We start from the raw sequence: 26,538 nt of genomic DNA, 5'->3' as shown, positions 1-26,538 counted from the left end.
CCCTCAACCTATGGACCTGCCACATCGGAAATAGGCAACTCAGACACATCTCTCCGCACGCACCAATAGGCAAGACCTCATGATTGAGTGGTCTGCCTATGGCAATTTGCAATCAGACGGCACTTCCTAGATGATATGTTTCATCAAAGGTTGCCCGCGCAATAGTTACCTTCACCTGCCAATCAACCAGATTGAGCCAACTCCTCAGAACTATTTATTTCAGCAATAAAATTATGCCCCGAAAGATGGTCATAAAATAGTATTTCATCGTCGGGAGCGCTCGCAACAAAGATTGTGTCACTGCCCGCTTTATTCGAATTGTTTCTGTATCAGATTTGGTAAGCAGTTTTTCTTTTCCGCAGCGGCCTGCTGACCCTCGGAATTTGATGGTCATGTAAGTCATCCCGATGTTCGTTTCAGCAAGCACCACATAGACACGCCATAGACACGCCAGTTACATAAGATCTAATCAATCAAATTCAAGGTTGCTGTTCTGACCTTATGGATGCAGCGCACACGGCCAGCGCCCTTCGACGCCAGTTGCGCCACAAACGAGAGGAAAGATTTGTTCTGCCGAGCTTGGACGCTTGAACGCACACAAACCACCCACAATCGGATAGTAACAGCTAGCAGCTGAGCGTGAATTCAGACTATGAGCTCGGCCAATCATGCTTCAACAATTCTGCACACAAACGGTGACCACGACACTCAGCATATGACGCTCCTTGTCCTCAGCATAGTTCTACCTTCGACATAGCCCTGGCAAAAGACCTAGGACGTCCGCAGACCGTCGTGATTGTAGAACTTATTTCATCCTCGAGGCGTCCAAATACATCTAGCATACAAACACGATCCCCAATGTCAGAAATTTTCGCGTCCACATCTACACTGTTCAGAACAGGTCTGTGGAAAATGCTTATCATCATCCAGGAGACTTCAATGAAAGTAGGAACACTTCATGCAGTTCGGAGCGCTCGGCCTTGTCAGAAAGAGTTCTGGATTCGTTCGCCATCTCCTTTCTAGCGTTAAGGATATTCGATGGGGAAAGAATGTTGTCTGCATTGAGGCCCCTTGTGCGCAGCCGCACGTTGTGGTGGTTGATCGCACCGCTCCAAACACGCGATAGTACACCAGGAATGCACTCCGTGGAAATTCGCCCATATATCCCAAATCAGGAAGCGCTAAAATGCAAAACTCACGCAGCACGGCAACATCGAATCCTGCCAGCCACTATCGCCAAAAAAAATGATAGTAAGCACGAGGAACAAAGAGTGATGTGCACGGAACGTTCCAGAATCCAAGCTGTTTGCCTATTGAAGCATGCTTGCATTCAACTATGCATCGTTCGTGCTATTCTTAGTCTCACCTATCTTACGACCATCCACGGCACAAGGGAAGCTCGTGGAGGAGATACTGTAGGTTTGGGCAAACGAAAGACACAGGAGCATTCTTGTTATGTGCAACTAACACGTTATGTCCTTAATGAGAATAGGAAATTGAATGTCAAGCTGCAAATAATCTAGAATACTAGCCGGCATCTGCTCATGCTACGTTGGACTAGCTGACGCGGTTAAGTGGTATTAGGACGAAAAGTGTAAAGTTGAGTTTTGCTTCCTCGCAAGCGAAATCCAGAAACCGCGTTGAAAATAAAGAGTAACTGGCTATTAGTCACAACGTATAACGCACTGAGCCAGTGAGTGCTCCTTGCGTTATTGTTCACTATATTGCGCGAAAGCCGATTACTCCTCTTCAGCCATCTTGTCCGCGACCATTTGGATCTGCAGGCAAAAGCAAACTGACAAAGTAGTTCATTTACAAATAAACTGCAAGGAATATGAGGACTCAAGGGATATGGCCTGATGGATGTAGCCAATATACTGACCTTCTTGAGGACTCTCTGCTTCCTTGTCTCCTTATCGAGCTTGACATTCCGTACATATTGTGACTTCGCTGTCTTGATCATAGCTCCCTGGCGAACCCTCTTGACTTCTCTAGCCTCTTTCTTGACTGGGTCTGGGTTGGCCCGGATTTTTTGGAAGGCCTCCTCGTACATCTTCTCTATGCTGTCAGGGTCGATTTTATTGCGAATATAAGCGGAAAATTGCAACTGGTATCTCTCCGGATCTTCCTCCTTCAAAGTGCGCATATATTCAGCAACATGCAGACCGTAAATGCGTGCACGGTGAACTTCAGGGTTGTACGAATCATCAGCGCCGTCCTCTCCCTTTGTGAAACCCGGGAAACGCTTGTTGCTGTGCGGGATATGCAGGCCTCCATCACAAGCACCTTTCATAGCACCAAAAACCCTATTGCCTGTAGGCGCACAAGGCCAAAAGAACATTCAAGAAGCATTTCCACATTAATCGCCAACCCATGTGCCACGAGTAAGAAAATTTTCCCAAAGCACAGACCTACCGACGGTTGTGGAGACAATTCCTACATCCAAGACGCATTTGAAGGGCCGGCGCTCCTCTGACACTTCCTCAATGTGGTACTCCTCGCCACTGGGTTTCTCAAGGCCTTTAAATTCATCAGCCAAACCCTTCTGTGAACGCAAGTTGACATACAAGCAGTCTAGAAGATGAAACGTCCGAGGGGAAGTCTTACAAGCGCTTGCCTTAGCTCCCGTCCCAAGTATCTACTGTTGCTAAACACCTACCTGCTTCAAGAGCCTGCGGGCTAAGAGCAAACCCGTGGCGTACGCCGCTGAGTAATTCGTCAACCCAACCTTAATTCCATAGCGAGTCAGTTCCTGGGAGTCTGCGCTGCATACAAGACGATCGCCTTGCAGGGTAGCATACATCACCTGGCATAGGACGCGTGAGTTGGTAACACGCACAACAAAGCGGTACTTCGGCGCATTGTATTTGTTCTTATCTTGAAGAATCAAGCGCCTCCGCGCGGCATAGTCCGTCTTCCCCTCTGCAATGACAAGCACGCAACGCAACACCAAGATTACCTCGACAATGCCCCTTCCACTCTATGCAGTACAATCCCCTCAGAAGACTGTTGGCGTAGACAGGTCGGCGCTTGTCCAGTGGAAGCTGATGACTCAGCTCTTGAAAACAAGCGTCGGTTTAAGTCGCCGGTTTAATATGCCGAAAGACTTTCTGTCGCCCGTAGGACTAAGTGCACCAGAGTAGTACACTTATAAAGCCGCACGCACGCCTTGTCTCTCGGGAAAACGATTCGGCGTGTGCAGCCGACAATCTCCACGACAACGTCTATGTACGCATCGGTCACTCGTCTTGTAAAAAGACCCACGAAAGGAACACATTTGGGGTTACTACAATTGGAAATTCTGGAGTAGTATCGACTGCGCTGTCACGGCAAAGCAAATTGGCAGAGATTCACGCACTACACAGAAGAACTGGCAAAAAAACAAAGCTCGGAGCACTCAGAGCACCAACGCGCACTATACAAGCATCAAAATTTTACATCGCTCCAGGAAGCACAAGCGCGTCGGTGCTCCCCACAAGGAGCCGACTTGGCGGGGCCGCCATCGAACGGGAGGTACCACGAACGCCAAAAACGCGGGAGCCACACTTCCTGCTGTGCATGAAATAGATACATCTGACGCCTTAATGTTAGTTTAGGAGGTGTTGATCTGGAAATGAGGGTCCCCCGCTGTGCACAAGATTCCAATGCAGCAGTTGCTCACCCCTGCGCCGGCGGTACTTGACCTGGAAGCGCTTAAAGTACGCTTTGTTTTTAATTGCTTTTACGAAAGCCATCTTTGCGTACCGAAGCGTCTAAACGGCAACAAAGTGCGCTGTGGGCAAGCATGCGGACCCTCACGCCGGCTGCGATGAGGTACATCAACATGGAGGAGTGGCTGCCCCTCTGACGCGTCGTCCCAGCCAAGCCCCACACCAAGAAGCCCCGGAGTACATCAACAGAATATGCGCAGGAAATCATACGACAAAAATTATCTCTTTCATAAGAAAAGAAAATTATCTCACTTCATGTTTCGCGAGAAGGTCCAGTACAGATTGGAAAAATGCCACTGCACAAACGCCTCATTTTATTTTTGGACCCACGCCGTGTCCGTTATTTTTATGAGCTATCGTTAAAGCCGCAGCACGTAGTACAGCGTCGTGCTCATCCCAGCTTCAGTAATGTAGTTCAGGGCTACAAATGCTGTCTACTTTATCCGTATAGCACGCGGATAAGCATGATGGTTGTGCTGGGTGAGCTGGATTTTCGCCACGCAGTGCGAAAGGCACCAATGTACCTAGGAACTTTCACGAATAGATTCAAACTGGCTCAGCAACTTTAGGTGTGCTACAGATCTGCCTGCCCAAGCTACTTAGTGGCATGCTATATGACAAAAAAAGAGTGTCGGGCCCGAAGTATCGCCAAAAATAACGCGAGGTCTTTATTATGGGACAAAATAATCCAGTACTTCTTTATTCAGAGCAAGTTTCCGAAAAAAATCATATTAATCCTTGCCTACTTTGCTTTGGCTGTATGAGGGTTGGTAAGCCTCAGGAGCCCATAGTGGCCAGTTCCAACTGTAGGCTCTCAGTACAGCTAGCTACCAAAAATATCTTGGAGTGGCTTGAAAATTTTTAGGGCGAGCCATGGTACATAGGCAAATAGTCTCGAGATTGCAAAGAATTAAGGTCATGCTCACGAGCAACAGCAGCTGCGGCAGCAGCAGTTGTGGCAAAACAGCTAAGCAACACGACACACCCAAGTCCGACGGCACACCAAAGAGATATTCGCACTGCTAAAAAATAGTTTTAGTGGGCTAACTACAGCACCAGCAGCAGCAAACACAGCAACTCCAGCAGCAGTACCCGGTGCAGCAGAAACAGCAACCCAACAATGTTCTACCTAGCAAACAGAGGCCACAAGGGGAAGAGTGTGCAGAGTGCCGTGCACAATCAGACGGCAGGATAGTACTGTCGCAGCGTCACGCTGATTGTGAGCGTGGTGAGCCTACTTGGATAGTAAAACAGGAAGGATAATACAAGGGAATCACTTGCGAAATGGCCACATTGTTAGCCTCTAAAAGGGTACGTGGCTGTACGGGATTTTAATGGAAGACCATATCAGCTGCGCACTTAGCCGAGTTTGGAGGGTATTCTGCTGGCTTTTACTCCTCAGCGCCCGTTTCTGAACGGGAAAATGAAATCCAAAGGGGTTTCACCAACGCTAAAATTGTGCTCCTTTTTTTACTCTTTTAAAAAGGAAATCTCACACAGAATAGGCTTTTACTTTAAAGAAGCTATGCTGCCCCCCAGTCCATCAGGGGCTCATGTTGGCACAGAGTCCTGGATGCAGACTCAGCTTCTCCTCCAACAAGCATGCTTCCTAAAATCTAGTTTGCAGTCAGGACGTCTGAGGTCGAATAAATTGAAACACGGAGCCCAGGCACCTCTACACGCTTAACTCTAATTGGCGGCCATATGCTGTTCTTATAAACATTGATTCCGGTGCTAGCTGCGCTCCATATACGCAGAATTCCAAACAGCATTTCCGTATGAAAGCAAACATAGTGAATTCACTTCCCCCCAAGATTCGCGGAAGTCTAAAGCACTCCTCTAACATACTCAACTAATATATATGTATACATCTCTATTAACCCTACATAATGAAGTATATATCTTGTTTGGAGTGTCGAAGTCCTGTCTTTGCTACTAGAGATGCAAGTATGAAGACGCACAAGGTCTTGGATTCTGAGCTACGGGATAAACCCTGTTTGAGCTTCAGCTGACCCTGTGGCGGATACTCCTGGCCCGATACCTGGCGGGAAGAACTGTCGCATCTATGTCCGCTGCTTACATACTCAGAAACACCGATTACAGCGCGCTGTACAACAAGGTGAAGTTACAAATTAAGTGCCACTGAAGTATTCCTCTGCCCAAGAATATCAGGCTCTACGCCTTTCGGGATTCCTAGGCAATAGTCCCTGCAGGAGATGAGGTGGATTTTGAGACTGATTTGATGGATTACTGCACAAAAAATCGCTGGAACGCTTGCGCCTGAGGAAGAGTGTAAATAGATACACGACCAAGGCTCCACGGCAAACGAGTTAGCCGCGGCTGTCCATCGATGCGAAACGGTAGGACACTGCCCGCTTGCTGGAGAGGTGCTGCAGTCGAACAACTACAGCTCATGAGTGCGTAAAGCAGTTTGTTGGCAAAAAAGGATAAAGTAACTTAGAACGGCACTCTTAAGAATTCGTTGTGGGACAATAACGAAGCTTGCCGCCTTCTTCACGTGTTCCGGCGGAGACACGACCTCGTGCCTTAGGCACTGACTCGCAACCAGATCTGCGCCTTTTTGGCAGCCTGCAGCATACCCTCTCAGCCACCCCCTGCGCGTGAATCGTTTAGAGGCAATTTTTGTTCTAGCTGGAAGACAGCTCCTGTGTCAAGGTGCTTCTTTTTTTCCAAGACATTAAGGGCATTCTGCACGATCTAGAGTCAGCCCCGGAACCCTTAGCTGCAAGCTAGAAAAGAAATCTCGTTTCTCTCCTGGTATTCCACATCAGGCACGGTCAAACATGCTTTTTGCTCTCTGAATAAAGAGAGTGTTCATCGAAGCCTGGTCTCTGGTGGGTTTGGGTGGCTCATCCGTTTGAAGCGGGCCGCCCACTGCCCGTCAACTAAACGCTGTAATGTAACCCTTAAAAAAGCGGCAGAATCCCTCCTTACCAGTGCAGGCTTCAATGCTGTTCTGTGCCAGACGAACATAAATGAGGCTCTTAACTCTGTGGGGAAGGGTTCTGCAAGAGGCAGAACCGGCTGCTACCTGAACCAAACGAAGCCTGCATCGGCTCAGCCACTTTTCAGACATTTTCCCAAGTTTTCACATTGCCATTTCAACAGCAAATGCTCGTGGTCTACATTTCGGCAAGGAAACCTTGCAGCAGAACACGACCACACGGCCACCCATTTGGACGCGGTATTTGACGATCTTCCGGCCCAGATTGCCGCCAGGCAGCTCTCTAGGCGAGATCCTGCTCCTGGCGTCTTTCTTTTTGTGAAACAAATGCAACTACTATGCAGTTATTCAGGATACAACGTCCCTTGAGGACCAAGAGGGCGCAGTCTCAAGGCCATATAGACGGACTCGTTCCGATTGCTAGGTCACGCTAGGTGAGCTAGATGCTGTTCAGCCACTTCTACTGAACGCTGTTTCTGTGAAGAGTTGTTTGTTGCTCAGCGTGAGGAAGGCTAAACTATTTTTCATCGCAAATTCATGCATGCAACCACATGCTCCAGCCCCGCCGGTTGGCTTCCCTCCATTGAATGGTTTGCTACTCTGCTCTGTCGCTCGTAAACTTCTGCCGGATTCTTGAGACAAATAACGGAGGGACTTTGTGATCCGTAGCTTCGAGACACCTCAATAAATCTGGGGCGTCATGGGCATGGCCCCAGCTCAAGTCCCACCATTTCTTCTTGAGCACGCCTTCTGATGTTTCACTAGGCCGTGTGAGCTTTCCGATCGCACCGATCGCGCCGCTCACTGTCTCTAACGTCCATTTTGGATTGGCTGCGCTGCTGCACACTTAGACCCGAAAGCTCTTGCGCGTGAGAAGCGCCATGTCAATCGCCGTATCAGCGAAAGCCTTTGGGGTCCTCGCGGGCAAGCGGGGAGCCCTAAAGCTTCATAGGGCGTGGAGCGTTTTGTGTCCCACTCAGGGTTTCCGCAGTGTTGATGCAGCAGCTGGGGCTGTCGTTGGCTGTTGTGCCCCTTCAAACGTACAGAGCAGCAGCTGCCGCAGCGGTCTCGAGAAGAGCAGCAGCAGTGGCACTTGCAAGAGTAGCTCGTGCTATGGCGACAGCGCAGGGCAGAGAGGAAGCAGCGCGTTAGCGCTGGCTGCGACGGGTTTGTCGCTGTGCATCCTTGGCTGGAGCAGCAGCAGCAGGAGCAGCAGCAAGAGGAGCAGCAGCAGCGTTGCCCACTGCCTCGCTCCCGCTGCGTCGGGAGCGTCTCAAGTGTACGTGTGGGGCTCCAACATTGACGGGCAAGTCGGAATGGGCTCCGCTCTCTCAGTTTCTTTTCCCGTGCTGCTTTCTTCCCTCCCGCTGAGGCCTGGGGAAACAGTCGTGGCGCTTTCGGGGGGCCCCCGGCACTCCGCATGCATCACCTCGGAAGGCCGCGTCTTTTCGTGGGGAAGAGGAGCTGCGGGGAACTGCGGGGGCCTGGCTGCTGCAGATGGCCCCAGGGAGATAGTGCTGCCGCTGCAGCAGGGGGACCGGCCGGTGTCGGTGTCTTGCGGGAATGGCTTTTCGCTGGTGGTGACGGAGCAGGGGCACTTGTACACGTGGGGCAGCAACAGCCACGGCCAGTGCGGCCGCGCGTCTCAGGAAGCAGCAGCTGAGCAGCAGCAGGGGCGGCCGGGGGCCCCCCCGTACCGGCTGGAGGGCCTGGGGAGCCGGGACGTCTTCGGGGGCCGCTCGCGGGGGCCCCCCTGCCTGCCCCCAGGCCGAGTCGAGGGGCCCCTCGCTGCGGAGAAGGTCGTGGGGGCCGCCTGCGGGGACAGAGTCTGCGCCGCAGTGACGGCCGCAGGCGAAGTCTTCGTGTGGGGCGAGGCGAGGACTGGGGGGCCGCTGGGGCTGCGCGCTGGCGAGGGCCAGCGGCCATCTCACGAGCCCCGCCGCGTGGCGCTGCCCGCGGAGGCCGGGGGCCCCGCGCGGGCCACTGCAGTGGCCTGCGGGGAGAGCCACTGCGTGGCGCTGAGCGAGGGGGGCCTCGTGTACTCCTGGGGGAGCAACTGCTACGGCCAGCTGGGGCTGGGGGGGGCCCCCCGCACGGTGGAGGCCCCCCAGCTGGTCACCGCGCTGCGGGACCAGCGGGTCGTGGCCGTGGCTTGCGGCGCCCAGCACAGCCTTTGCCTCACGCAGGACGGCAGAGTCTTCGTCTGGGGCTACGGCAAAGACGGCCAGTGCGCAGACTCCACTCACCTGGACATCCCTTTGCCCCGGAAAGTGGACTTCGCCGCCTCCCCCGAGGGCCCCCCCGTGGGGCCCTGCACGCGCATCAGCGGCGGCGAGGGCCACAGCCTCGCAGTGTGCGGGGGGGGCAGGCTCTTCGTGTGGGGCCGCGGGCGCGAGGGCCAGCTGGGGCGGGGGGGCCTCCTCGAGAGCCCGGCAGCCTCTCGAGACGTTCCCGTCGAGGTCTTCGTTGCTGAGGGCCAAAAGGTCGCTTTGGCCTCCTGCGGGGGCTGCCACACTATTGCAGCCACGCGGCCAGACAACGCGTGACCAGTGGTCACCCGCGCTTCGCGCGGCCACACACCGAGACGGCGCTGCTGCTGCTGCTGCTGCTGCTGCGGCATCTGTGCACAGGGTGTCCGCTGCGTTCTCAGCAGAACGCACACAAACTGCCTCCAGCTTCGAACGTAAGAGGCAGGAGCATAGAAACGGGTTGTTTTTTTGCTAGAGACTCTGCTCGCCACTCAAGGGGGGCCCCTCTTTCCATCCACAGGGGGCCCCCGCCTGAAGCGAGAGAGAGCAAAAGCCAACGTTACCCACTATCCGGCACGCTGCTTATTTTCTGTGCGCTAGAAGGTATCTCACTACAGTAAGCAGCCCCTGCAGTGGGCATAGCGTAGCACAGTTGTAGTCACTGCAAGCTAGCTGCGTCGGCTCTATTAACAAGTGCGGCCATAAAACAAGGAAAGGGAGTGGAGTCAAAAAAAGGCAGCTATGTATCTGCACTCGGAACAGCGGCTGCGAGTGAGGAAACTCTAGCGCGCCCCCCTGCATGCGGGGTCAGCAAGAGGAGCTAACAGGGGCAGCGCCTGCCTACACGTTTTAAAAAATACTCCGCTATGAGACACCCCCGCATTCCTGACAGAACAAAGGATGGGCCAACCAAATGCCTGAGGGCAGTTCGTCTCAAAGACGGGTTTGGGGTGTCAAGGCACTCCCTGCGCTGTACATGCACCCCAGCCACATCGCTCCAGCCGCACATGTCGAAGGACGAGGCCGTGCTCTTCTTGCCAGAGCCCCGGACAGCAACAGAAACGCACCCCGGAGTGGAAGCAGCAGCAAACAACACTGCAGCCGCTGTTGCTGCAGTGGCTAGTGCTGGTGCTGCTCTCTCTGAAGCAGCAACAGCAGCACGAGCTGAGTTTGTGGCCTAAGGTCACCTATTGGACCTCCGGCTAAAGTTCCTCAAGGACTGAGGCGGGACCGCTCCCAGTCGAACCCAACAAGTCTTTCGCCATCAACTCTTCTGCGTCAAAGCGCGCAATGCCTCGAACGCGAATACTGAGCCACTTCAGCATATCTCGCGTGCTTCTGTCCCCCGTATACAGCACGGGCTCTTTATCCCCCTTCCTGTAAAGGTAAAGGGTCGGGTACCCAGCAATAACCACCCCTTCGACTTCGTTTCGCGTGGCGTCAATGCGCGCAATGACCAGCCCAGAGACCCCCGCGACTCTCTTGGCCAGTTCTTTGTAGGCAGGCTCCATTTTCCGGCAGAACCCGCACCAAGGAGCGTAAAACTCGACAAGTACATTTGGCTCTTTCCGCACCTCAGTTGCAAATGTGGAAGCCACCAGGGTCCGAACTTTCCCCCGCGGCTCCGGCACCTCGGGGGGGGTCTCAGACCTGAAGTACGGAGAAAGCTGCTGCGAAAGCACTGCGGAAACAAAGGCCTGCAAGGCCTGCTCCACAGCCTCCTTGCCCTCGGAAGCTGTGGGCAAAGGGGAGGCAGGCCGGAACTTCTTCGCAGGGTGCTGGGGCCCCTCTGTGTTGTGGCTGACCCGCATGACGCGCACTTGAGGCAGCGTCTCGTCTTCAACTCCCAAGAGGCTCATGAGCTGCTTTTCGAAGTTTTTGCTGTTTCCCGAGACAGCCGCAGCCACAGAGGCCCGGTTCCTCTCGGCGACGGCGCGGAAGGCAGCCAGGAGAGGGTCCTTGGAGTCTGTCTTCTCGACTTCCTTCAGCGTGGCCTCGTGTTTGCTCGAGTCCAGCAGCAGCATGAGCTTGGGGCGGGGGTCGCTGAAAAAGCTGCTGCCGATGCTGTCCGAGTCGAAGACGGAAACCCCGGGGAAGAGCCACTGGCGGATGAAGGAGCGCAGCGCGTTCACTTCGTCTACAGAACCTTTGTAAATGTGCACCCCCACTTCGCCCTTGTGAGGAGTGAAGACCACCACAAAGGGAGGCTTCAGCTGCCGCGTGGTCTCAGTTTTTCCCCTCTCCTCCTCGGGCAGGCGAGGCAGCACGTGGGAGTCCACCAGTCGAGTCGCGAGCTCCGGATCTGTTGTGTCTGCAAACAAAACTTCCTCCCCAAAGGCCCTGGCGACGGCCTGGAAGCTCCCGCGGTTGTAGTGCGGGGGGAAGGCCGCAACCACCACCACGTGCCCGTCTTCGCTGCTGCGGCTGCTGTTCACGAGTTCGTCCAAGTGGGCTGGCGAGGCCACTTGCTTGTCGCGGTCCACCTTCAAGTCCACCCAGTGCACCATGTGCGTCCTGTAGCGCCTGCCTTCGTACAAATGGCCCACCCCCTCCACGTAGAGCCGGATCGTCGGGTACTCTCGGATGTACTCTTGGTTGCAAAGGTCTTCGTTGTCAGTGCAGTCGACCTTCGCGCCCACCACCGGGGGGCTGTGGTGCGACAGCAGTTTGGACACAGCGTCTAGCTCGGGCAGTGCAGAGCGAGACCAGTAGCACCAGGGCGCGTAGAACATCACCAGCGCCAGCGAGTGCGCCGCGATGAAGCTGTTGAATGTTTCGCCATTGAGGGCCACCACCCCGCCCTCCGCTCCAGCCTTCTCCTCCGCCGCAGCCGTTTCCTTCTGCTCCTCGCGATACACACTCTGCTCGGATTGCGCGCCTTCTTCAGATGCGAAGACGCTCACAATAATGCAGCAAGCAGCCAGGAAGAAGGCCGTTGCCAGCAGCACCAACGACGGCGCTGTCTTCGCTCGTCTGGGACCCGCGGGCCAGACGCCAGCTTTAGAGAACATCACCATTTCTTCAAAGGGAACGATGTAGACAAAACAAGATGGAAGGGAAGGTCAGAGGCTGTACGCATCCGGGAGCCGCACCGACAGCGCCAGGGCCCCTTGGGAGGCGCAACACGCCTGTTTTTTCGCTGGATTGGGAGCTCCCGAGTAAAGATATTGAAAAAGAAAAAATAGCAGCCAATGGCATGAAAGTTGACGGAAAAGCGCAGACGGGATGCGGCGGCCAAGAGAACGAAGAGAGGAAAGCAGCCGCCGCTGAAACACCCTGAAGCCTGCGCATGAAACAAATCAGCCAAGATGATTAACGCGTGTTGCTTCCCATCTAAACATCTAAATTATACACCAACCAACGCCAAAAACAAACAACTCCGACAGCAGTGTTTGGCCCGCGCCAACAACTAGGCAAGAGTCGTAGCTGGATAACACGACACCTGCAGCCCACACGCGAGCCACACATGCACAGGAAGCCTGATTCCGGAAAACTCCGTTTATTTATGGAGTTTTCCACTCTAGGACACGGTGCGACGACATACACTTCATTGATGGATTGCGACAAACACAACAATACTTCAGCGAACGCTGTACCCCCGATGCGTCTCCGCTACTCAGGAGCTTTAGGTGGCCATAAGGCAGCCCTCGACACTGCAGGCTCCTGCTCAAGCTTACCTGATGGCGGCATTTCGCAGTTTAGCTGCAGATTTGCATTTCCTTACCTCTGGGCTTCAAGCTGCTGATAGTTGCAAATTCACATTCCAATGCTAGTGTTACGTCTAGCAAAAGAGAAGGTTCAACGCCATCTGCGGATCGAGCACGGGGTCCTATTCCGCCACGTGCACTTAGGCGCTAGCACTGAACTGCATGTCAAGTCTTCTTCATCGTGCATTTTTATGCATGGTGATGAAGACTGGACTTGAACAGTTTCTGCTCTCAGACAGAGCATGACACTTGTAGAAAACACTAGTGTCGAACCCTGAAGTGTTGACGTAAAACTTGTTGTCATGCTTGCGTAGACTGGTGCGTACGCAGAAAGCTGCAGAAGTCGGCACCCACATGGCAGTGTGCTCTCCGCAGGAGCTGAAGACGCCCCTACTTCGATACTTTGGAAGCCTGGCAACAGGAATTGCAGCTCATAATAACGAAGTTTTCCCAGGGTAGCCTTCGAGACGAGGCACTGAGTACGGCTGAAGAAGCAGACAAAGGGCCATTATGTGAAAGCTTTCTTAAACGCTCATGAGAGCACCAACGAAACTCGCAAACTATGCACTTTTCGCAACCAGAACTGAGACGTTATGTTCACTGTCTCTTTCCTAAGCACTCACCTCTCATCCTGTCGATACCGCAACAGCATTGGCGCCGAGTCGAACTTTTGCGTCAAAAAGAGAAAAGCTTACAAAACTGTCAGATTAAGCTGCCCATGGCTCTCACTAGGCGCTGCGAGTTTGCGCTGCCCATGGCTCTCACTAGGGGCTGCGAGTTTGCGCGGAAGTGATTTGTGAGCATTCACAGCTGGTTCAAGACTGTGATTACTCCTTTCTTTTCTTGTCCGCCTTCACTAAATGCTACGCGGCACGTGCAGACAGTGAAGCTCCTGGTAGCACTCTATTCATCTCTAGGCTGTAGTAAATACTGATACTGGCGCATTATGCTACACTACGGACTTCGTGGCCGAAAGTCCTTGACTTGAAATGCTATTATGACTGAGCGCTGAGTCGCCCTATCCCCTTCCCAGAAAAACTAAGACGCTTGCCGCCGTCGAAGACGATCTACAACCACAAAGTACTTCCGACACACTTCGCTTCATGCGATTCATAAGTAAGACAAAAGCAGTTAGAGGGAAAGATCTTACAATTGCGCCTTTAAAAAGCGACCCTCAACGACTCAGTAAGGCAGAAAAGAAACGGCAGCTATTAACTGCAAAATGGGAAGGTATGTGCTGCTTATTCCCCACTGCCAGAGCTAGCCATCGGCAGCGCCAGCGTAGCCTAACTGATGTCGGAGGTGGCAGCGCATGCAGTGCTCGAGCACTGTACTGGTCAGTAGAAGTTCAGAGTGAGAGGAGAAGAAATTCACCGCGGTGTTATAAGGCCAGGCAAGTGTAGTTCCCATGAGATAGAGAAAAAAGAATATCAGCGTAGGAAGTGCAGTTTTGCTTCTAGTGCCATCCCAACCACCCCAACATCCACTGTGTGGGCACGATTACTATTGTGCAGGTAAGTCAATACGATTTTGGCCAGAGCCGTCGGCCTCGGTAACACTGGGGAAATGTCCACCCAAGAAAAGGCCACCTGCAGTTCTCAGCCACAAAGTCAACTCTTACTTGCGAAGGGTCGTATTCAGTACTGCGGAATTTACCCTTGATGCACCGATACTTGATTTGGTTGCTGTCGCTGCCGTTGCTCAGATTTTAAGTGGCTCCTGCGGATCCTTGCAGCAGGAAATCTAGCAGCGCCAGAGAATATTCTGAATTATCTGCACGTGCAACACCCGAGGGTGACTAAGGGTCCTTCTTTAAGAGTTGGATGGAGCGGTAGAGGCAAGCTAGGAATGCTGTGGGGTTCAAGAACAGATGGAACAATAAGCACAGCCAAAAAAAGAACATTCACGAAATTCCACTCCTCTGCAGCCAACTACGGCATTCAACGGCGGTAGCGAGCCGATGTGCGTCTTCTGCGGTTTCGTTGCTTTCTTCTGGACGTTGGCCTTTCCCCTGCAGAAGCTGGTAAATATGACTGAGTCTGCTGTTGTTCTTGTTGATCCCTCAAGTCCTGAGAAGCGCCGTTTACGACGGCCTCCGTTTCTGCAGCCGGAGAGCTATCTTCAAAAAGCAAGGGAGGCCTGCCGTTGGCCTCTACTGGACCTGCCACGCGGGCGCCTGGCTGCTGCTGCTGCGCCAGCGGAACACCCCTAACAACCAGGCACGGCAAGGATCCCAGATTTAGGCTGTCTCGAGACGAGACTCCGGAGCTGTCTGCATCATATGGCCTTTCATCGCAAGGGTTCGCGCAGCCAGTGCAGTTTGCAGCGCATGGGGTGTCTATTGAACTGTCAGAGTCGAGCCAGATCCAAGTAGCTTTCTTTTTCCTCCCCTCTTCAGCACTCCACAAACCAACGGAGGATGGTGTGGATGGGCGCTGGGCAGCAGGACGCGCTGTCTGTGCAGCTGCAGGAGCGTCTGTGATCATTTTGCGAGATGTCTTCTGATAGAACATGTCCCAGAAAGCTTCGGGACTCATAGCGCTTTGAGGCGCCGCAGAAGACGGGCGACGATCCCGTCCCGCTGCAGCAGCGGCAGCTGCTGCTGCTGCCGCTCCCGGCACGCTTCCTGCTGCAGGCTGGAACTGACGAACCACCGCAGCATCCAGCGGGGCCTGTAGACAAGAAGCCTCTTTAGAGGCAACGGCGTCGAGCCCAAAAACGTCTGGCCTTCTGCTTCCGGGAAGAGGAGATGTGCTCCGAAGGACAGCCTTGAAACAACAAGGAGCTGGGCTTAGCTGCGGCTGCAGTAGCAGCTCCTGCTGCTGTTGTTGCTGCTGATGCTGTTGCTGCTGCTGCTGTTGCTGCCGCAGCTCTTGTTGCTGTTGTTGTGGAGCTTGCTGCGCCTTGGCCGGCGCAGCAGCAGCAGATGCTCCCTCAGCTGCCCCTTGAGAAGCGTCGACAGGGGATTTCCTGTTTCTGGCGGCTTTTGCAGCTGCCCTTGACATGGGAAGAGGCATGGGGGCACTGTTAAGAGGGCCATTGTCCCTGGAACTGCTGCTGCTCTCTGTCACCCACTCTGCGGAATCGCTGCTTCCTGTGCAGCTGCTGCTGCTGCCTCGGCTTCCCCAGGCTCTTAGCCTGAACTTTTGCCTCGCCGCAGCTCCACCCTCCCGAGTGGCACCCGCAGTGACCCGCGGCCCCCTTTTGTTGAACACTTGAGCCTCTGGCCTTGCAGCTGGCTGTGCTGGCGGAGCTTTTGCGCCATCTCCTGCTCTGGAAGGAGTGGCTGCTGCTTCTGAGCCTTTGCAGGTCCCCTGAGAACTGCAGGGAACTCTGGCGCCTGAGTCGTCCTGCAGGGACAACTTGCCGAAAAGCAGCGACAAGTGGAGGGCTTGGCTGTCTGCAGAGCCCTCTGGAAGATCACTGAGAGATCCTATTCTTTCGAGAAGGCTTAGGTGGAGGTTTTCGCTGTTCCGCTCCTGCTCAGCTAGCTGCTGCCGAATGGACAGGGGGGGCCTGCTGTCGCTTCCGCCTCTTGCTGCTGCTGCTGCAGCGCTCGCCTGCTGCTTCCCGCGAGCTGCCTTTTCTGTGGAGCTGCTGTGCTGCGGAGAGTCAGCCTCAAGGGAAAGCTTCTCGAGCAGCGACAGGTGCAGCGCCTCGCTTTCTTCGCCGCTGCTCAGCCTCTCCAGAAGACTGAGGTGGAGAGTCCCACTTAAGTCTCTGTCCCGTTGCAGAAGAGCCTCTTTGATGTCCTTTGGCTCTGTTGAAGCCAGCCGCTGCAGCAGATCGATCCGCTGCAGCGCCACGGGCGGCAGCGCCTGCGACACCTGCTGAGGCTGCGGCTGCTGCGGCCGCTGCGGCTGCTGCGGCTGCTGCGGCTGCTGCTGCGGCGCTCCCGCAGGGCTGCGCGGCTGCTCTCCCTGCTGCCGCTGCTGCTGCTGCTCGGGTGTTCTGACTTCTACAAGCAAGTCAATTGAAATGAGGCGCAGCAGCTCCTGAAGGAACCTTTCGAAATCGCAGGAGCCGCCAGAAGAGCTCGACAACTCCTCCACAACCTGCAGTGTACGAAACCCCGTAAACCCCAGCACAGAAACAAACCCTAAGCCCGAAACAATTATTTCAAAAGACTCTTTTCGTAGGCACTTGCGCAGAAAGCAGAAGTATGGCCAGGAAAGTTTCGTAAAGCGGAATGTTTCAGCCCAAGTTGAAGACCACTGGACACTCCAGGACTCAAGACTGGGCCACTCCTCCTGACCGGCTGCGCTGCTTGGCGTGGAGCGCTCGGGGGAGGTTCTATTACGGGCATTTCAAGCAGCGCGTCAGTGGCGTTTGCTGCAGGCAAGCGAAGCAGCAGACAGGCAAGTCAGCAGCAGAGGCACTGCACTCAAAAGGGAAGTTTATGACAAGGAAATGCAAAAAAGGATCCTTTTAAAATGTGATTTTGCTCGCTTCTTTGGCTGCCGTTGCTCTGCTACGGGTATTACGGAAATGGCTACGAACCCGCAGCTGTGGCGAGAGCCACGGCTTCTTCGAAGTTTTTGTAAGCCATCCTTTCGAGCTCTAGGAGAGCACTAATGGCCCTTTCCCTCAGGTACTGGGGGTAGTTGGCTTCCCCCGGGGTCGTCTGAGAAGGTATGAAAACAATTTTCAAATTCTTTTCCACTGAAACGCGGGAGAAAGAAGCATGCAGCAGCAAAAGGAGCAGCAGGGCAGACGCGCAGCAAACGGAAGATAGCCTATCGAAGCATGTGGCTGCAGCGGCCTACCTCGCTCTCAGGCATGTTGCATTTCCCTGCAGATGGGCTGCTGCCATCTCTGGGCAAAGGCTCTTGAGGCCCCCCCTCTCCAACAGCAGCCTCCACAGGCTCTTCTCTTGGGGGCTGCTGCTGCGCGGGGCCCCTGCTGTTGAGGCCGCTGTTGTTCTTCCTGTTGCGGCGAGCCATGTTACTTACTGGGAGCAGGAAAAGAAGCGCCAGGCCAGGGCTGCTTTGAGTGTTCTGGGGAAAGACCGTCTAACGAACCAGTCGCTGCTGTTCTTCTCCTGTCAAGCCAAAACCACCCAAATATGATTAAAGTTCCCAAAAATCACTGGGGTGGAGATACAGGGAAGACACAGACAGGCTGAAGGCAAAAACCGGGCACTGGACCGGTAAATGGGCAATACGGTGCAACAGTTGAAACCTCGAAGTTCCTTGCAGTGCGGGCACCGGAAGAAGACGATTAGGGCAAAACCGTAGCAGAAGAGGAAGTCAACGAGGAAAGAAACAGCTCGAACAGACCAATCGCAAACAGAAATATGAAATGCTCCGCTTTCCGCACTCTTGGCAGGTGGTATAGTGGAACGGAGGGCTTTAAATTTTAGCTTAGCACTGAACGTGAGACTAGGCAAAGGTGGTTAAGGGATATTGAAGCGCGAATTATGCCTCCAGATAGCCTTAAGGAAGTAAAAACTTAAAACAAATTAGAAATGCCCTTGTAGGCACAGTAAGGAGCAGTAGGAGAACAAAGGCTCAAATGCCTTAGAGCGCCGTAAGGCGCCCCCGCGGAGCACGGGGCAGACCCAGCAGAAGCAACTATATAATATGCACTTTCTACGCTAGTAATAAGAAGAACAGAAGAAGAAATTAGAAGTTATTTAAAAAGAAATATAAAACTGTGCAGTGAGACTACAGCTTTCCGCACGGGTAGTGGAGGTGCCGGCAGTGCGGGGACCGCGAGCTGCGGGGGGAGGGCAGACTCCGCTCGAGGCTAAAGTCCCAAGGGCTTGGCTGTTGTTCTGTTGTTATTTATTTCCAGTCTATTTTACATGAAAAACTGGACTAAACGAGTGCAAGCTGAGCTGCGGAGACGCATGAGTCGCTATCTCAGTGAGGGACGGGCCAGAATGGGCCAGAGTGACTTCCCGTGAGGTCACTTCCAGGGTCACTTACAGGGTCACCCGGTACAGCCCGCTGTGGACCAGAATGATAAGAACAAAAGCAGAAATAAAATAATTAATAAAATTAATTAAGTTTATATTAGCGCACTAACATTAGCGAGCTGCCTTTAGTTCCCGGTGTCCGTCGCCAGCACCATACTCGTCCTGCTCAACTCTCGAGCGAACCAGTCACCTCCGCACCATCCGAAATAATTAGTTTTGGAGAACGTATTTGAAATTTAAAAATTGAGCAGCAGACTTCTTTGTAAAAAGTGGTTATTTATTTTCCGTTACATTGTTGCGATACTTCAAACCTCCCCAGAGAGCGAGCAGAGCAGCAGCCACTTGCTCTTGCTGGCTGCTTGCCCTCAGGATAAGCCGCAGCAAGCAGCCAGCATAACATGAGTAGCTACATGCGGTAAAGACACAATTTATTTTCAATTTTGTCATCAAGACAACAACTAAACAAAAACAAGTTCGGCTGGTCCAGCTCAGCCCCCCATATGGCACATTCCACACCCTGCTGGCACTCAAAAGGAAACAAACTGTACAAGTGCCCTGGTGTTTAGGATTCCTCTAGAGGGCTAATCCTAAGCAGCCCCTGCAGGCCCTGTGGCTGCTGTTTGCTGCTGCTGCTGCTGCTGAGGCGCCGCAGCTGTTCGAAATAATTGCACTAAACAAGCCAGACTGCATGCGTTTAAGAGGGGGCTCACACATAAGAAAGGGAACAGCACTTCACCAATAAGAGGCAGCAGTGTGGGTCATGTACAGGAAGACACATTGGCTTGGGGCAGCAGCCAAAGGCGCAGCAAGCGAAGAAAACCCAGTAACAAATGAAGTCCCAGCAAAGCCCCCACTCCCCCCACTCAGTGAGGGGCTTGAGGAACACAAAATGTAAAGAGAATCCAACAGACTGCATGCATCAAGCAGCAAAAAGCTGCAGCAAAGTGTTCCCGGGGAACCTTCAGGCCAGCAGCGTCGCCTGCTCGAAGTGCTGAGCTCCAGCAGGCCCTTATGTATGCTTGATGATGAGGAGAACAAGCTGCAAAAGAAAACCCCCTGCAGCAGCAAGTGCAGCCTTAAGTCTTTTGCCAGACTGGGCGAGGAAGCAAAGACAGCAGCAGCAACAGCAGCAGCAGCAGCAGCAGAGCACTACGCGCGGGAAGCAAATGCGCGGGTTTGCAGCCAAAGCGCGTCTGCTGCAGCGAGCTGGCGCGGTGTACAGACACCCGGGAATGCGCTGCAGCTGCAGCCGCTGCGCCTGCAGCTCACAAGAAAAAAGATTGTCAGCGAAAGAACGTAAATGCACTTTGCTGCAAAGCCGCTTCGCCGGCTCTGCTCAGCTTTTTGAATCTCCCGAGTTGCTTCTGAAGACTGGTGCGCCACCTGCTCCAAGTTGTAGTCAATTCGGTCCAGCAGAGTGCCCTGGACTCAGACGCAGCAGCAGCGCAGCAGCAGAATGAAGCCACAACAGCAGCCGCAGCAGCAGCACGCGCCGCCGCAGCTAGCTCGCGGCTGGCTGGTGGCTAGCTGGCCGTTAGCTGGTGCATAGATGGTGGCTAGCTAGTGGCTAGCTAGCTAAGGAGCCCCGTAAGGACTGCGAGCTGCTCTGCAAATGAAACAAACAACTTTATTTCCAGAACTTTCAGCAGCAGCCTCAAAAGAAACAAAAACATTAACCACTAGCTGCTTCAGCAGCAGACAGCGCAGCCACTGGCGCGCAGGTGTACGTACACCGCAGCTGCGCCTCCGGCCGCTTCGGCACACAGCAGCAAACACTCACTTGTTCAATGACAAGAGTTGCTGTGTCTTTGAAAAGCTGGTGAAGCTCCGTGACAGACTGCGCCACTTTGGCAATCTCCTGCAGCAAAAGTGACGCACAGAAGCAGCAGCAGGGGCCCCCACAGCTGCAGCAAGAAGAACAGACTCCGCGGGGGCGCCGCGAGACAAAAAAGAAAAGACAAATGACTCTGAGACAGTTTCTTCTGCGAAAAGTCCACTCTTGTTCAAACGACTAGGCCTCCAAACGCTTAGAGTTTTATTTGCTTTTTGAACTTTCGCAGGCAACAGCACACAGCAGCAGAAAGCAGCAGCAGAAAGCAGCAGCAGAAAGCAGCAGCAGAGAACAGCAGTAGAAAGCAGCAGCAGAAAAGAGCAGCAGGAAGCAGCAGCAAACGGACAGCAGCAGAGAGCAGCAGCAACGGAAAGCAGCGGCAGCAGAAAGCACGAGCAGCAGCAGAAAACAGCAGCAGCAAAAAGTAGCAGCAGCAGCGAGCAGCAGCAGCAGCAGCAGAAAGCAGCAGCAGCAGAAAGCAGCAGCAGCAGCACCCACCTCCCTCCGGACGTCTACGTCGCACTCGAGGACTTCCAACTCGGCCATCATGTCGTCGCTGAGTCCCTGCGGCGCCCAGCAGCAGGCAGCAAACACTTAGGCAACAGCAGCAGCAGCAGCAGCGAAGCAGCAGCAGCAGCAGCAGCAGCGAAGCAGCAGCAGGCCCCGCTGCAGCCAGCAGCAGAAAACAGCAAAGACGAAGTGTGAGAGTTTCCAAAAAGCTGCTTCCGGGTGCATGCGCAGCAACAGCAAGTTCTCATGGGGAACTGCAAATGTGGAAAAAGAAAAAGATAAAAATGAAAAAGAAAAATGAAAAAGATAAAAAACAAAAAGCTGCAAATGCTGCAGCAGAACTGACTCGCTGCATCGACAAAGATGCTGCTGTGGACTCCTGAGCATCAGGAAGCAAATCATCTCCCTGAGACCTTCGTCGAATTTCTGCACACAAAACCCTAAACCCTCGCACAAACCCTCATCTCAAAACCCTCCCTCCAAAACCCTAAACCCTCACACAAACCCTCAACTCAAAACCAAAACCCCTTTGCTGCTCCCAGCCCCGCAGCAGCTCTCCCCAGCCTCCATCTAGCAGCCACTCTTTTCAGCTCCTTCATTTCCCGCTGCAATAGCTAGTGGGGTACCCCTGGGGGCCCCCTGGGGGCCCCCCTGGGGGCCCCCTGGGGGCCCCCCTGGGGGCCCCCTTGAGGGCTCTCCTGGGGGACCCCCTGGGGGCCCTCTTGACGGCCTCCCTGGAGGCCCCCTGGGGGTCCTGCGGGGGCCCCGAGGGGGCTCCCGTGAAAACCCCGTGGGGGCCCCCGGAGGAATCCCCGTGGGGGCCCCCTTGGGGGCCCCCCTGGGGGCCCCCTTGGGGGCCCCCAGGGGGGATGTGGGCCTGTGGGGCTTGCCTTCCAAGTAAGCTTTTTGCTGCTGCCGGAAGGCCTGGCTGAGGCCCTGCAGCTGCGCTGCAACAGCTTTTTGGGCATTTTGCTGCATCAGAGAATCTGTTGCTGAGCCCTGGAAGGGGCCCCGGGGGCCCAGCTGCTGCAGCTTGGCTTCGCAGCGGTGAAAGAGCTGCAGCAGCAGCACAAAAGCGCACTTGCTGCTGAGGGCACTGCAGCAGCAGCCAGCAGCAGCAGCAGGGGGCCCCTAGCTGCTGGCTTTCCACAAGTTCTGGGAAATGCTGAAGCAGCCAAACTGCAGCAAAGCTGCAGCCAAAGGGCCCCCGCCACAGGCACACAAGGCAAGCGGGGAGAGGCCCGCGCAGTGCAGCAGCAGCAGCAGCAGCAGCAGCAGCAGCAGCAGCAGCAGCAGCAGCAGCAGCCTGCCTGGGTGACGTGGGCAGTTTGGGTGTCGATTTCTCTTCCTATGGCTGTCTCTCCATAAGAGTCCCCAAAGACCTGCAGCAGCCGCCGCTGCTGCACCTTCTGCAGCTGCCCCACTGCGCAGAAGCAGCAGCAGCAGACTCGCACCCCTAAACCCTAAACCCTAAACCCTAAACCCTAGGCGCCCTGGCCGCTGCTGCTGCGCCTTATGCTGCTGCCCCTTCGAGCAAAAGCCGCAGCGGCAGAACTCCCCTTAACCCCAAACCCTAAACCCTAAACCCTAAACCCTAAACCCTAAACCCTAAACCCTAAACCCTCCGTTGCTGCAGGCCGGCGTAAAGCAGCGCCCGCTGCCCGCCCGCAGCAGCCGGCACAGCCCGACCCTCCAGGACCCCCCCCAGCAGCAGCAGCAGCAGCAGCAGTAGCAGCAGCAGCAGCAGCAACAGCAGCAGCAACAGCAGCAGCAGTGTACTTCTTTCTTTGAGATGCGCTATGTCATCGTGCAGCTCTTCGAGCGCGTCCACCTGCAGCCGCAGCAGCCCAAGCCCTCAAGCTTACCGTAAACCCTAAACCCTAAACCCTAAACCCTAAACCCTAAACCCTAAACCCTATTTTTAAACTGGAAAGAATTAAACGCACCCAGCGGGGAGGCAGCCGATGGCTGGGTACCCCCAGCTCTTCATCATCTGCTTGGAAGGAGAGGAGCCGCTGCTGGCCTGCAGGCGCCACGCCGCAAACCCTAAACCCTAAACCCTAAACCCTAAACCCTAAACCCTAAACCCTAAACCCTCGGCGCAGGGGCCCAGCTTACGCGTTGCTGCTCTGCTGGTGGGGCTGGGAAGGCAAACGCTGGGCTTTGTGAAGCGAAGTTTCTTTTCTTTTATTTGGGCCTTGAAGCGGAAAAAGAGGGGACTCAAGTCCCGAAACGCCAGAGAAGCAGCCATTGCTGCTGCTGCTGCTGCTGCTGCTGCTGTTGCTGTTGCTGCTGCTGCTGCTGTTGCTGCTGCTGCTGCTGCTGCTGCTGCGGGTGACGCGTTGGTTCTTGCTGCTCGGCTGCTGGGTGCTTCTGCGGCCAGTGAGGGCCCCTGATGCCGGTGCTGGGGACAGGCCGCGCTTGCTGTTCTTGCTGCTGCTGCTGCTGCTGCAGTTCCTCCTGCTGTGGGTTGCTGCTGCTGCGCAGCGTCTGCGGCAGGTCTTGCTGCTGCTGCTGCTGCTGCTGCTGCTGCTGCTGCTTTTACGCCTCAGAAGGCCTGCTTCGCCGGCCACAGAGTCCTTCGAGTCATGGGCCAATGAATTCCCCCGGGCTGCTGGGGGCCCCTCAGCTGTATGCTCCCAGAACCCCTTTGGCTAGGGGCCCCGTCCAGTTGGGGGCCCCCCAGCCCTGCGGAGTGGCCAGCGTTGTGAATTGAAGTTCCAAAACTGAAAATTATGAATTTGCTGCAAAAAATGAATCTGGATGCAGCGCGAAAGCTCGGGAAATGGCGGCTGCTAGTTGGGGTGTCTGTACACCGCAGCCGCCTCAAACGCCGGTGTGCAGCGCAGAGCAGCAAAACGCGAGGAAGCAGCTTCGAAGTGAACTTTGAAAACTTGACTGCGCAAACTTCATAAAAACTTTAATAAACAAACCTAGAAAAACACTTAGAGGCCTAGGAGGCCCTTTTCCCAGGTGTACCTACACCCAGTTTACGGAGCAGCGCCCTCGGGGGCCCCCCTGGGGCCACCTGGGTAGTTAAGGGGCACCATATTACTTGTTTTTTCTTAACTATTTCACTTCTCTTTATCTCCCAAAGACCAAAGTCTATTTTGTGTTTAAAATGCATGTTTAATACTGTCTCGGGGCCCCCCTGTAGCTTGAAACGAAGTGACCCAGCTGCAGCGAGCTGGCCATACAAAAGCTGCACGCCCAGCCGCTATACCTCTGGGCTACTTCTATAGGGGCCTCCTGTTGCTGCGCCCGCAGCTCCTGTGGCCAGAGAGAGCCTGGGGGGCCTCCACAGTCTGCTGCTGCTGCTGCAGCAGCAGCTGCTGCTGCTGCTGCTGCCCGCTGCTGCAGTGTAGGTACTCCCCGTCCCCGCTGCAGCAAGCTCCTTGGAGCTAGGCAGCAAACGCGTGTGCCCAGGGGCGCCCTGGAGGCCACCTGAGCTGCAGCAGCGCGCACCCTCATGGCAGCAGCAGCAGCAGCAAAAGCTAAGCTACCTCGTCACAATTCGGAGCTGCAGCTGCTGCAACTGCTGCAGGCAACACTCCGAAAGAGCTGCTGCGCTGCGGCTCCAGAGCTGACGCTCGCTGGGGTGTACGTACACCTGAAGAGCGGCGCCGCCGCGGCCGCCCGTGGGGTGTACGTACACCTGAGGGCCGCGGAGCGTCAGGTGTACGTACACCCCGCGGGGGCCCCACAGACGCAACAGCTAGCTAGCTGGCTATTAAAGATGCAGGAGCGCTGCGATATCGCGGCGGCCCTTCGTTGGTTGTAAAAACAAATTAAGTTCTAGAGAAGTGGCTGACAGAAGCAGCAAAACCGAGCCACAGCTAGCTGCAGCATTTGCTGCACGCGCGTCGCCAGCCAGTTCCGTGGCTAGCTGCCTAGCTAGCTGCCTAGCTAGCTGCCTAGCTAGCTGCCTAGCTAGTCAGCTCGCTGGGCCCGATCTTCAAGCCCGCGCCAACAAAAGCTTTCCTTCAGTTACAGTTGCTGCTTCGCTGGAGCCACATGCAGCAGCAGCAGCAGCAGCAGCAGCTGCCCGCGCGGCAGCTGCTGCTGCTGCCGATTTCCCCTTCTAAAAGCTGGCGTTCTAGTCCATAGAAAACTGCGCAGTAAAGAAGCCCCTCTTCCGGGGGCTCCTGTTGCTAGTGGCGCTCCTGCAGCAGCTGTTGCGTTGCTGCTGCTGCTGCTGCTGCCCTTCGCCTTCGGCCTAGGTGCAGCAGCAGCCGCCCCGCGCTGCAGTTCTCGCAGCAGCAACAGCAGCAGCAGCAGCAACAGCAGCAACAGCTTCCTACGCTCGCTCTTTGCTTCCGCCACCTGACCCTCACTTCCACACAGCGGCATCTCTCTCCGCGTCTTCCGCTTCAGGTGGCTTCAGCAGCAGGTGCAGCAGCAGGTGCAGCAGCAGGTGCAGCAGCAGGTGCAGCAGCAGGCGCAGCAGCAGGTGCAGCAGCAGGTGCAGCAGCAGGTGCAGCAATTGCTGCAGCAGCTGCAACAAAAACCGCCGCCGCTGCTGTCCCGCTGGAGGACCTGCTGCAGGGCCTGCTGCTGCTGCTGCAGCTGCTGCAGGGCCTGCTGCTGCTGCTGCAGCAAACAGTCCCTCTCCCCTTGAAAGTCTTAGCCCAGGCCCCAGCGAGCCCCGGGCGGCCCTCGCCAAGTGTACGTACACCGCACGGCCTGCAGCAGTTTGCGCCTAGAGGGCTGCGCGTACACTCGGCGCCCTCGCTATTGAATTCAAAGAGCAGCAAGTGCTGCTGCGCAGCAGCAACAGTGCTGCTGCGCTGCAGCAAAACTGCTGCTGCGCAGCAGCAGCAGACAAATCCAGTCTAACGCGAGTCCCCGCTGTAAGACGGAGACCGCCGGGGCGAACGGCTGCGCGTGCGGCTGCGGCTCCTTCTGCAGCAAAACAAACAGCAGCAGCCACCAAACCCTTGAAAGGATCAACAGCAGCAGCAGCAGCAGCAGCAGCAGCAGCAGCAGCAGCAGCAGCAGCAGCAGCAGCAGCAGCAGCAGAAGGCAGCAGCAGCAGCAGCAGCAGCAGCAGCAGCAGCAGCAGCAGCAGCAGCAGCAGCAGCAGCAGCAGCACTCGCCCGCGCCTGCGGTCCCTGTACTCCTCCCGCCCCCTGTGGGCGTAGCTGTCTTCTCTGTCTCTTCTTTCGTAGGCGCCCCACCAGCCGCGGTCTCTGTAGTCGCGGCGCTCGCGGCTGCCGTACCTGCCGCGCCGCGGGCTGCGCGCACCAAACCCTAAACCCTAAACCCTAAACCCTAAACCCTAAACCCTAAACCCTAAACCCTAAACCCTAAACCCCAGGCCCTCAGCCCTCCCGGGCCCGGGCGCGGGCCGCCCGCGGGCGGCCAGGCGCGGCAGGCGGGCCGCGCGGCCCAAACCCTACGCGCGCACGAGCTGGGGGCGCCCGCTTGGCCCCAAACCCTAAACCCTAAACCCTAAACCCTAAACCCTAAACCCTACGGCGAGTCCATCCTCGAGTACCGCCGCTCATCTTCGTAGCGCCGGCCTCTCGGCGAGCCCTCGCGGCGGCCTCTTTCGTCGCGCTGCTTCTGCACCCACACAGCGCCAAGCCGCCGCCGCAGCATCACCAGCAGCAGCAGCAGCAGCAGCAGCAGCAGCAGCAGCAGCAG

General features: G+C 55.4%; 5 protein-coding genes across 5 annotated transcripts; 1 reads left to right on the top strand and 4 right to left on the bottom strand.

Moving 5' to 3' along the window:
- Positions 1-1,739: 1,739 nt before the first annotated feature.
- Positions 1,740-3,734, bottom strand: ENH_00060080 (ribosomal protein L5, putative; the record flags this gene model as incomplete). Its single annotated transcript, XM_013581926.1, has 5 exons — positions 1,740-1,778; positions 1,883-2,313; positions 2,416-2,545; positions 2,660-2,922; positions 3,662-3,734. The coding sequence occupies 5 exons, from the start codon at positions 3,732-3,734 to the stop codon at positions 1,740-1,742; spliced, it is 936 nt and encodes a 311-aa protein (XP_013437380.1).
- A 3,822-nt stretch (positions 3,735-7,556) lies between these two features.
- Positions 7,557-9,221, top strand: ENH_00060070 (regulator of chromosome condensation domain-containing protein, putative; the record flags this gene model as incomplete). The annotated part of the gene is made up of 1 exon (XM_013581925.1): positions 7,557-9,221. One exon carries the CDS (start codon positions 7,557-7,559, stop codon positions 9,219-9,221), a length of 1,665 nt encoding a protein of 554 aa, XP_013437379.1.
- Positions 9,222-10,126: 905 nt separating this feature from the next.
- Positions 10,127-11,941, bottom strand: ENH_00060060 (thioredoxin, putative; the record flags this gene model as incomplete). The annotated part of the gene is made up of 1 exon (XM_013581924.1): positions 10,127-11,941. One exon carries the CDS (start codon positions 11,939-11,941, stop codon positions 10,127-10,129), a length of 1,815 nt encoding a protein of 604 aa, XP_013437378.1.
- A 2,630-nt stretch (positions 11,942-14,571) lies between these two features.
- Positions 14,572-17,574, bottom strand: ENH_00060050 (hypothetical protein, conserved; the record flags this gene model as incomplete). The annotated part of the gene is made up of 4 exons (XM_013581923.1): positions 14,572-16,686; positions 16,887-16,963; positions 17,132-17,255; positions 17,398-17,574. The coding sequence occupies 4 exons, from the start codon at positions 17,572-17,574 to the stop codon at positions 14,572-14,574; spliced, it is 2,493 nt and encodes an 830-aa protein (XP_013437377.1).
- Positions 17,575-19,560: 1,986 nt separating this feature from the next.
- ENH_00060040 (syntaxin, putative) lies at positions 19,561-23,143 on the bottom strand (the record flags this gene model as incomplete). Its single annotated transcript, XM_013581922.1, has 9 exons — positions 19,561-19,590; positions 19,821-19,973; positions 20,332-20,409; positions 20,881-20,946; positions 21,239-21,318; positions 21,589-21,948; positions 22,672-22,723; positions 22,839-22,915; positions 23,011-23,143. 9 exons carry the CDS (start codon positions 23,141-23,143, stop codon positions 19,561-19,563), a joined length of 1,029 nt encoding a protein of 342 aa, XP_013437376.1.
- Positions 23,144-26,538: the final 3,395 nt, after the last annotated feature.

This window comes from Eimeria necatrix, genomic scaffold (assembly GCF_000499385.1).
Source record: "Eimeria necatrix Houghton genomic scaffold, Enh_scaff513, whole genome shotgun sequence".
Lineage (NCBI taxonomy): Eukaryota > Apicomplexa > Conoidasida > Eucoccidiorida > Eimeriidae > Eimeria > Eimeria necatrix.
Note: the sequence above shows the minus strand (reverse complement) of the source record. Positions and strands in the feature narration are given on the sequence as shown.